Here is a 10,002-nt window from a genome sequence, read left to right on the forward strand (position 1 = left end):
GTGTGTGTGTGTGTGTGTGTGTGTGTGTGTGTGTGTGTGTGCGTGTGCAAGTAGAAGTCAAAGAGTTTCTTTCTTAATGCTTTAATCTGATTACATTAAAAACATTGAGACAGTCGAACATAATTTAATCCATAAAGATTATTTTTGAAATACAAAAAATAAATATGTAGAAAGTGTATCAAAAGTGTTTAATACATGTTGAAATAAATAGATCAAGTAATAAATTAGGTGGGCGGTGACTCATCCCGAGGTGGGCGGGGTCTCATCCCGAGGTGGGCGGTGACTCATCCCGAGGTGGGAGGGGTCTCATCCCGAGGTGGGCGGGGTCTTTGTCCCCCAGGTGAAGCAGTTGTGGTACTGATGCAGGGCGGACTTTAGGACCCACAGCAGATCCCTCCGCAGAGCCTCCCAACCACAGACTGCGCTGCCCTGCACAGGAAATACATAAAACATAAATATATAAATATATTTATACATATATTTATGTATATACATATATAAATATATATATGTATATTGATATGGATAATGAAGGGTTTACCTGCTGCTCCAGAACTGCCGTCACGTTACTGAAGTAAGAAGATAAAACGACTGAACCATCGACACCTGACAACTGCAGATAGACAGACAGGTCAGAGACAGACAGGTCAGAGGGACAGGCAGACAGAGACAGACAGGTCAGAGACAGGCAGACAGAGACAGACAGAGGGACAGGCAGACAGAGACAGACAGGTCAGAGAGACAGACAGGTCAGAGACAGGCAGACAGAGACAGACGGAAAGGTGCAGACAGACAGAGGGACAGGCAGACAGAGACAGACAGGTCAGAGGGACAGGCAGACAGAGACAGACAGGTCAGAGGGACAGGCAGACAGAGACAGGCAGACAGAGACAGACGGAAAGGTGCAGACAGACAGAGGGACAGGCAGACAGAGACAGACAGGTCAGACGGACAGGCAGACAGAGACAGACAGAGGGACAGACAGATAGAGACAGACGGAAAGGTGCAGACAGACAGAGACATACAGGTCAGAGACAGGCAGGTACAGACGGAAAGGTGCAGGCAGACAGAGGGACAGGCAGACAGAGACAGACAGGTACAGACAGACAGGGACAGGCAGATAGAGACAGACAGGTACAGACAGACAGGTACAGATAGAGAGAGACAGACAGACAGGCAGACAGAGACAGACAGGTACAGACAGACAGAGACAGACAGGTACAGACAGACAGGGACAGGCAGACAGAGACAGACAGGTACAGACAGACAGAGACAGGCAGGTACAGACAGACAGGGACAGGCAGACAGAGACAGACAGGTACAGACAGACAGGGACAGGCAGACAGAGACAGACAGGTACAGACAGACAGGTACTCACACACTGCCCCTCCTCCATCAGTCTGAACTGCAGGTGTCTGAATCTCTGTAGCTTCTCGTCCCTCCAGGTGAGTCCTGCAGGTAAATCCTCCTCGAATACAAGCCCCGCCTCCTGCAGAGACTCATAAACCACCCACAATGCTTTGCGGCACTGCAGATAACCAATCAGAGGTCAGTCATCTGTAACAAACTATTTGGACATGAGAGCAGCTCTGTGATTGGCCGAGAGTGTTACCTGAAGAGGATTTGCTGAGGCAGCAGCTGGGAGGGCGGAGCTTGGGAAGGAGATGTTGATATTGACCGGCAAACAGGAAACAGGAAACGACCCCCCCTGCAGGAAGACACTTTATCAACAACTGATGCTAAGCTAACCACTTAGTACTAGCTGCGCTGAACTTTAAAAAGTAATGTAGATAAAGTGTTTACTTAAATAATAAAGTATCAGTCAATGTGGGGTTGCCGGTTCAAGTCCCAGGCCACACCTAAATATGGAGAGTGGACTGCTACTCGGAGAGGTCCCAGTTCACCTCCTGCCCTGCCGTGGTGCCCTTGAGGAAGGCACCAGACACCTCTAGTCTCCTGGTACTAGACTCCTAGTACTAGACTCCTGGTGCTAGACTCCTGGTTCTATACTCCTGGTTCTAGCCTCCTGGTGCTAGACTCCTGGTACTAGACTCCTGGTTCTATACTCCTGGTACTAGACTCCTAGTACTAGACTCCTGGTACTAGACTCCTGGTACTAGACTCCTGGTTCTAGACTCCTGGTACTAGACTCCTGGTACTAGACTCCTGGTTCTAGACTCCTGGTACTAGACTCCTGGTTCTATACTCCTGGTTCTAGCCTCCTGGTACTAGACTCCTAGTACTAGACTCCTGGTACTAGACTCCTGGTTCTATACTCCTGGTTCTAGCCTCCTGGTGCTAGACTCCTGGTACTAGACTCCTGGTTCTATACTCCTGGTTCTAGCCTCCTGGTTCTAGCCTCCTAGTACTAGACTCCTGGTACTAGACTCCTGGTTCTAGACTCCTGGTGCTAGCCTCCTGGTACTAGACTCCTGGTTCTAGCCTCCTGGTACTAGACTCCTGGTTATAGACTCCTGGTAGTAGACTCCTGGTTCTATACTCCTGGTTCTAGCCTCCTGGTTCTAGCCTCCTGGTGCTAGACTCCTGGTAATAGACTCCTGGTTCTATACTCCTGGTTCTAGCCTCCTGGTTCTAGCCTCCTAGTACTAGACTCCTGGTACTAGACTCCTGGTTCTAGACTCCTGGTGCTAGCCTCCTGGTACTAGACTCCTGGTTCTAGCCTCCTGGTACTAGACTCCTGGTTATAGACTCCTGGTAGTAGACTCCTGGTTCTATACTCCTGGTTCTAGCCTCCTGGTGCTAGCCTCCTGGTACTAGACTCCTGGTACTAGACTCCTAGTACTAGACTCCTGGTACTAGACTCCTGGTTCTATACTCCTGGTTCTATACTCCTGGTTCTAGACCCTGGTACTAGACTCCTGGTACAAGACTCCTGGTACTAGACTCCTGGTACTAGACTCCTGGTACTAGACTCCTGGTTCTAGACTCCTGGTTCTAGATGCCTAGTTATATACTCCTGGTTCTAGACCCTAGTTCTATACTCCTGGTTCTAGACCCTGGTACTAGACTCCTGGTGCTAGACTCCTGGCACAAGACTCCTGGTACTAGACTCCTGGTACTAGACTCCTGGTACTAGACTCATAGTTCTAGACTCCTGGTACTAGGATGGGTTAGAGCAGAGAACCCATGTCACTGTGTGCTGTGTGCTCTGCATGTGAGACCATTAAAGAGGGTTTCATCCTCCTATTCTATTCTATATATATAATGTAATAATAATAATAATAATAATCACCAGGTCTCTCAGCATGTGATGAGTTGATTGGACTACATGACCATTCAGCAGACAGGTCGGTATGGCAACCGCTGTCATCAGCTGACTGCAGACCTGCAGGAGGATGAGCAGCAGGGAGACCAGCATCATGGTTCTGATGGTCCTGATGTTCCTGATAGTTCTGATGATTCTGATGGTCCTGATGTTCCTGATGGTTCTGATGATCCTGATGTTCCTGATAGTTCTGATGGTCCTGATGTTCCTGATAGTTCTGATGATCCTGATGGTTCTGATGTTCCTGATAGTTCTGATGATCCTGATGTTCCTGATAGTTCTGATGGTTCTGATGATTCTGATGGTTCTGATGGTCCTGATGTTCCTGATGGTTCTGATGTTCCTGATAGTTCTGATGATCCTGATGTTCCTAATAGTTCTGATGGTTCTGATGATTCTGATGGTCCTGATGGTTCTGATGATTCTGATGGTTCTGATGGTCCTGATGTTCCTGATGGTTCTGATGGTTCTGATGATTCTGATGGTCCTGATGGTTCTGATGATTCTGATGGTTCTGATGGTCCTGATGTTCCTGATGGTTCTGATAGTTCTGTTGGTTCTGAAACAGACAGCAGTTATAGTTTTAAGGTGTTTTCAGTGAACCTGTGGACAATTTCTGGTTCTGGATCTGGTTCAGGTGTGCCGTGAGCCGGCAGCTCCAGGTGAGTTCAGATCATCTAGGACACAGAGAGCAGTTGATTGGCTGACTGAACAGCCAACCAGAGGCCCTGTACCTGATTGAGTCATACATCCTGAAGAGAAACCACCCCCCCTCCTCCCGCCTCAGGTGAGATACAGGTCCCCGCAGGTCCATGACTCTCTAATGAGACGATAATAGATTCTGACTCAGTTTATCATTAATACTGTTATTATTAAACTCACGAGTACATGAGTAACACATACAATCAGTTTATATTATTATTATACTCTGTACTACAGTCAGAGTACATGAGTAACACATACAATCAGTTTATATTATTATTATACTCTCTGTACTCTGTACTCAGGGCCGGCCCTTGGCATAGGCAGTATAGGCGAATGCTAAGGGCGCATCAACCCATCGGGGGCGCCGACAATTGGGGTGAAAGAAAAAAAAAATGTTTAAGTTAAATAATTTAAAAAAAGTACATCTTATTATTATCTTAAACTAACAGAACTACTCCTATATTGCGTACAGCGCCCATAAACTATGGCGCACCCCCCCCCCCCAATCTGCCTAGGGCAGCAAATCGGTCAGGGCCGGCCCTGCATGTACTATGTCATAGTAACACAGACACTCAGTTTATATTATTATTATATTCTGTACTCATGTACTACAGTCAGAGTACATGAGTAACACATACACTCAGTTTATATGGTTATGATACTCTGTACTCATGTACTACAGCCAGAGTACTAATAATAATAGGAAAACACCAGTGGCCCTGTAGCGCAGCCCTGAGGAACGCCATGTTAGATATTTTCGGGTAAGTTTCGTGTTTTCTGACTGTAGATTTGAGGTTCGTTGCCATAGATGTTTAAATATCTGTTGTATATAAGTTGCTTTCTGCTGAGTCAGTGTGCTCAGCAGGTTTCCTCTGGGTTTCATTTCACAGGAAACAGGATTACTGCGAGATTAATAAATATAAACAGTTTCCCCTGAGAGTGAGTCACTCTGAAACGCTGACTCGTCTTTCCATCTGCGACACGGTGCTCTGACCGCCGAGTCGCCTGGAAACCTACCGTTTTTACGATCAACGAGACGAGGGGGAAATTAGACGGAAAAAATCCGAGGAAAACTTCGTAATTTTTTCGCTACGTAAGTACCAAGTTTTATATCTGAGGAAAAACTCTGAGTACCTTAAAGTACGACCAGCGTTGGAACAAGTATTCAGATCCTGTACTTCAGTGAAAGTTGTAATACTCTGTCTTAAAGTACTCCATAACAAGTCATATCCTGATTCCTAGCATCAACATGTACTTTAAGTACACCGTATTTAAATACTGTGAGTCTTTGCAGTCTCACAAAAACCTCCATCAGACAGAGGTCTGAGTCTCACTGAGGAACTAGATCAGGTCTGAGGTCTTCTTCCTGTCAGGCAGAGACTCCGCATACTGGTTTAGTACTACTTCATGTTCTCGATGAGTTCCACTGGTTTGTTCTCTATGAGTTCTACTGGTTTTTTCTTTATGAGTTCTACTGGTTTGTTCTCTATGAGTTCTACTGGTTTGTTCTCTATGAGTTCTACTGGTTTGTTCTCTATGAGTTCTACTGGTTTGTTCTCTATGAGTTCGACTGGTTTGTTCTCTTTGAGTTCTACTGGTTTGTTCTCTATGAGTTCTACTGGTTTGTTCTCTATGAGTTCTACTGGTTTGTTCTCTATGAGTTCTACTGGTTTGTTCTCTATGAGTTCGACTGGTTTGTTCTCTTTGAGTTCTACTGGTTTGTTCTCTATGAGTTCTACTGGTTTGTTCTCGATGAGTTCTACTTGTTTGTTCTCTATGAGTTCTACTGGTTTTTTCTCTATGAGTTCTACTGGTTTTGTCTCTATGAGTTCTACTGGTTTGTTCTCTTTGAGTTCCACTGGTTTGTTCTCTATGAGTTCTACTGGTTTGTTCTCTATGAGTTCTACTGGTTTGTTCTCTATGAGTTCTACTGGTTTGTTCTCTATGAGTTCTACTGGTTTGTTCTCGATGAGTTCTACTGGTTTGTTCTCGATGAGTTCTACTGGTTTGTTCTCTATGAGTTCTACTGGTTTGTTCTCGATGAGTTCTACTGGTTTGTTCTCGATGAGTTCTACTGGTTTGTTCTCTATGAGTTCTACTGGTTTGTTCTCTATGAGTTCTACTGGTTTGTTCTCGATGAGTTCTACTGGTTTGTTCTCTATGAGTTCGACTGGTTTGTTCTCTTTGAGTTCTACTGGTTTGTTCTCTATGAGTTCTACTGGTTTGTTCTCTATGAGTTCTACTGGTTTGTTCTCTATGAGTTCTACTGGTTTGTTCTCTATGAGTTCTACTGGTTTGTTCTCTATGAGTTCTACTGGTGAGTTCTACTGGTTTGTTCTCTATGAGTTCTACTGGTTTGTTCTCTATGAGTTCTACTGGTTTGTTCTCTATGAGTTCTACTGGTTTGTTCTCTATGAGTTCGACTGGTTTGTTCTCTTTGAGTTCTACTGGTTTGTTCTCTATGAGTTCTACTGGTTTGTTCTCTATGAGTTCTACTGGTTTGTTCTCGATGAGTTCTACTTGTTTGTTCTCTATGAGTTCTACTGGTTTTGTCTCTATGAGTTCTACTGGTTTGTTCTCTTTGAGTTCCACTGGTTTGTTCTCTATGAGTTCTACTGGTTTGTTCTCTATGAGTTCTACTGGTTTGTTCTCTATGAGTTCTACTGGTTTGTTCTCGATGAGTTCTACTGGTTTGTTCTCGATGAGTTCTACTGGTTTGTTCTCTATGAGTTCTACTGGTTTGTTCTCTATGAGTTCTACTGGTTTGTTCTCTATGAGTTCTACTGGTTTGTTCTCGATGAGTTCTACTGGTTTGTTCTCTATGAGTTCGACTGGTTTGTTCTCTTTGAGTTCTACTGGTTTGTTCTCTATGAGTTCTACTGGTTTGTTCTCTATGAGTTCTACTGGTTTTTTCTCTATGAGTTCTACTGGTTTGTTCTCTATGAGTTCTACTGGTTTGTTCTCTATGAGTTCTACTGGTGAGTTCTACTGGTTTGTTCTCTATGAGTTCTACTGGTTTGTTCTCTATGAGTTCTACTGGTTTGTTTTCTATGAGTTCTACTGGTTTGTTCTCTATGAGTTCCACTGGTGAGTTCTACTGGTTTGTTCTCTATGAGTTCTACTGGTTTGTTCTCTATGAGTTCCACTGGTGAGTTCTACTGGTTTGTTCTCTATGAGTTCCACTGGTTTGTTCTCTATGAGTTCCACTGGTGAGTTCTACTGGTTTGTTCTCTATGAGTTCTACTGGTTTGTTCTCTATGAGTTCCACTGGTGAGTTCTACTGGTTTGTTCTCTATGAGTTCCACTGGTTTGTTCTCTATGAGTTCCACTGGTGAGTTCTACTGGTTTGTTCTCTATGAGTTCCACTGGTGAGTTCTACTGGTTTGTTCTCTATGAGTTCTACTGGTTTGTTCTCTATGAGTTCTACTGGTTTGTTCTCTATGAGTTCTACTGGTTTGTTCTCTATGAGTTCTACTGGTTTGTTCTCTGTGAGTTCTACTGGTTTGTTCTCGATGAGTTCTACTGGTTTGTTCTCTATGAGTTCCACTGGTTTGTTCTCTATGAGTTCCACTGGTGAGTTCTACTGGTTTGTTTTCTATGAGTTCTACTGGTTTGTTCTCTATGAGTTCTACTGGTTTGTTCTCTATGAGTTCTATTGGTTTGTTCTCGATGAGTTCTACTGGTTTTTTCTCTATGAGTTCTACTGGTTTGTTCTCTATGAGTTCTACTGGTTTGTTCTCTGAGTTCTACTGGTTTGTTCTCTGAGTTCTACTGGTTTGTTCTCTATGAGTTCCACTGGTTTATTCTCTATGAGTTCTACTGGTTTGTCTCTATGAGTTCTACTGGTTTGTTCTCTGAGTTCTACTGGTTTGTCTCTATGAGTTCTACTGGTTTGTTCTCTGAGTTCTACTGGTTTTTTCTCTATGAGTTCTACTGGTTTGTTCTCTATGAGTTCTACTGGTTTGTTCTCTGAGTTCTACTGGTTTGTTCTCTGAGTTCTACTGGTTTGTTCTCTATGAGTTCCACTGGTTTATTCTCTATGAGTTCTACTGGTTTGTCTCTATGAGTTCTACTGGTTTGTTCTCTGAGTTCTACTGGTTTGTCTCTATGAGTTCTACTGGTTTGTCTCTATGAGTTCTACTGGTTTGTATCTGTAAAGAGTGGATCACACCAGTCCGGTTCTGAAATCATTACACTGGCTTCCTGTCGGCCAAATAATTGATTTTAAAGTTCTACAGATAGTTTTTAAATCACTAAATGGTTTGGGGCCAAAGTATATCGACGATCTCCTGCAGAACTATGAAGCACCGGGCTCGGGTCCTCTGGGTCGGGTCTGCGCTCGGTTCCGAGAGGAAGACCAGCGGTTAGCTATTCTGCCCAACCCTCTGGAACAAAGTGAGTCGAGCACGTCCGCAGAAACGCTGCTTCAGCTGCACTTTGTATTGTATAACTGTACATTATATATATATATTATATATATTACTGTATTGCATTCACGTATAACTGTTTATCTCATTATCTTTGCCTTTTAACGCCTGTTGTAAAACGCCATTATAAAATGTGTTTAACTGTATTTATTCTTAAAGGTCTTTTATTTTCTAAAGCACTTTGAATTGTACTGTCTAAATCACACAGTGCATTCAGCATGTATTTTAGAGAGTACTCTGTGTACTTATATATATAGTTGCTTTTCACTACTTCATCTGTACTTGATTCTAAAGGTATAAAGTATAGTGAGCGTGGGAGTGGTATATTTGATATAGAGTATTACTACTCACGCTTTAATGTAGAGGGTTAGTGAGATGTGTGTTATAATAAAACATCAGTTAAATAACCTCTAAAGCGGTTTGATTGGACCCCGACGCCGAGAGTAGCATCTCTGATTGGACCCCGACGCCGAGAGTAGCATCTCTGATTGGACCCCGACGCCGAGAGTAGCATCTCTGATTGGACCCCGACGCCGAGAGTAGCATCTCTGATTGGACCCCGACGCCGAGAGTAGCATCTCTGATTGGACCCCGACGCCGAGAGTAGCATCTCTGATTGGACCCCGACGCCGAGAGTAGCATCTCTGATTGGACCCCGACGCCGAGAGTAGCATCTCTGATTGGACCCCGACGCCGAGAGTAGCATCTCTGATTGGACCCCGACGCCGAGAGTAGCATCTCTGATTGGACCCCGACGCCGAGAGTAGCATCTCTGATTGGACCCCGACGCCGAGAGTAGCATCTCTGATTGGACCCCGACGCCGAGAGTAGCATCTCTGATTGGACTCACCTTCTGGTTCTGAAGGCTCTGGTTCTGAAGGCTCTGGTTCTGAAGGATCTGGTCCTGAAGGCTCTGGTTCTGAAGGATCTGGTCCTGAAGGATCTGGTCCTGAAGGCTCTGGTCCTGAAGGATCTGGTCCTGAAGGCTCTGGTTCTGAAGGATCTGGTCTGGTTGTGGTCCTGAAGGATCTGGTCTGGTTTAAATAACGCTCCATCTGGACAGAAACTGAAACTCTGAGGTCATCAAACAAAATCAAAAGTTCTGAGAAAGTCGGAAATTACTTTTCACCTCCTGTGTGACTCCTCACCCTCCTCCCCCTCCTCCCCCTCCTCACCCTCCTCCCCCTCCTCACCCTCCTCACCCTCCTCACCCTCCTCCCACCTGCTGTGACCCCCCAGGTACCCATGCCAGAGAACCAGTCAGTTAGAATCGAAACTGTGGACAGAAGTCTGACCCTCTGTTCCTCAGTCCCTCAGTCCCCCTCAGTCCCCCTCAATCCCTCTCAGCCCCTCAGTCTCCCTCAGTCCCTCAGTGTCCCTCAGTCCGTCAGTCTCGGTCAGTCCCCCTCAGTCCGTCAGTCCCCCTCAGTCCGTCAGTCTCCCTCAGTCCCCCTCAGTCCCTCAGTGTCCCTCAGTCCCTCAGTGTCCCTCAGTCCGTCAGTCTCGGTCAGTCCCCCTCAGTCCGTCAGTCCCCCTCAGTCCGTCAGTCCGTCTCAGTCCGTCAGTCCCCCTCAGAATCAGAAT

The 10,002-nt window shown here is 45.1% G+C and overlaps 1 protein-coding gene across 1 annotated transcript; it reads right to left on the reverse strand.

The window, feature by feature from the left end:
* Nucleotides 1-306: 306 nt before the first annotated feature.
* On the reverse strand, nucleotides 307-3,382 carry LOC117440691 (interferon alpha-G-like). The gene is made up of 5 exons (XM_034076928.1): nucleotides 3,254-3,382; nucleotides 1,613-1,708; nucleotides 1,379-1,528; nucleotides 542-613; nucleotides 307-429 (listed from the first exon to the last, which is right to left on the reverse strand). Exons 1-5 carry the CDS (start codon nucleotides 3,380-3,382, stop codon nucleotides 307-309), a joined length of 570 nt encoding a protein of 189 aa, XP_033932819.1.
* Between the last annotated feature and the right edge of the window lie 6,620 nt (nucleotides 3,383-10,002).

Source organism: Pseudochaenichthys georgianus, unplaced genomic scaffold (genome assembly GCF_902827115.2).
Source record: "Pseudochaenichthys georgianus unplaced genomic scaffold, fPseGeo1.2 scaffold_1134_arrow_ctg1, whole genome shotgun sequence".
Classification (NCBI taxonomy): domain Eukaryota; kingdom Metazoa; phylum Chordata; class Actinopteri; order Perciformes; family Channichthyidae; genus Pseudochaenichthys; species Pseudochaenichthys georgianus.

Bases quoted from the DNA above. Each gene is read 5' to 3' on its own strand.
- LOC117440691 (XM_034076928.1), bottom strand. From the start codon at position 3,382: ATGATGCTGGTCTCCCTGCTGCTCATCCTCCTGCAGGTCTGCAGTCAG. The intron at 1,709-3,253 runs GTGATTATTATT...GTCTTCCTGCAG, and splicing joins ATCACATGCTGAGAGACCTG to GGGGGGTCGTTTCCTGTTTC. The intron at 1,529-1,612 runs GTAACACTCTCG...GGTTATCTGCAG, and splicing joins CCTCAGCAAATCCTCTTCAG to TGCCGCAAAGCATTGTGGGT.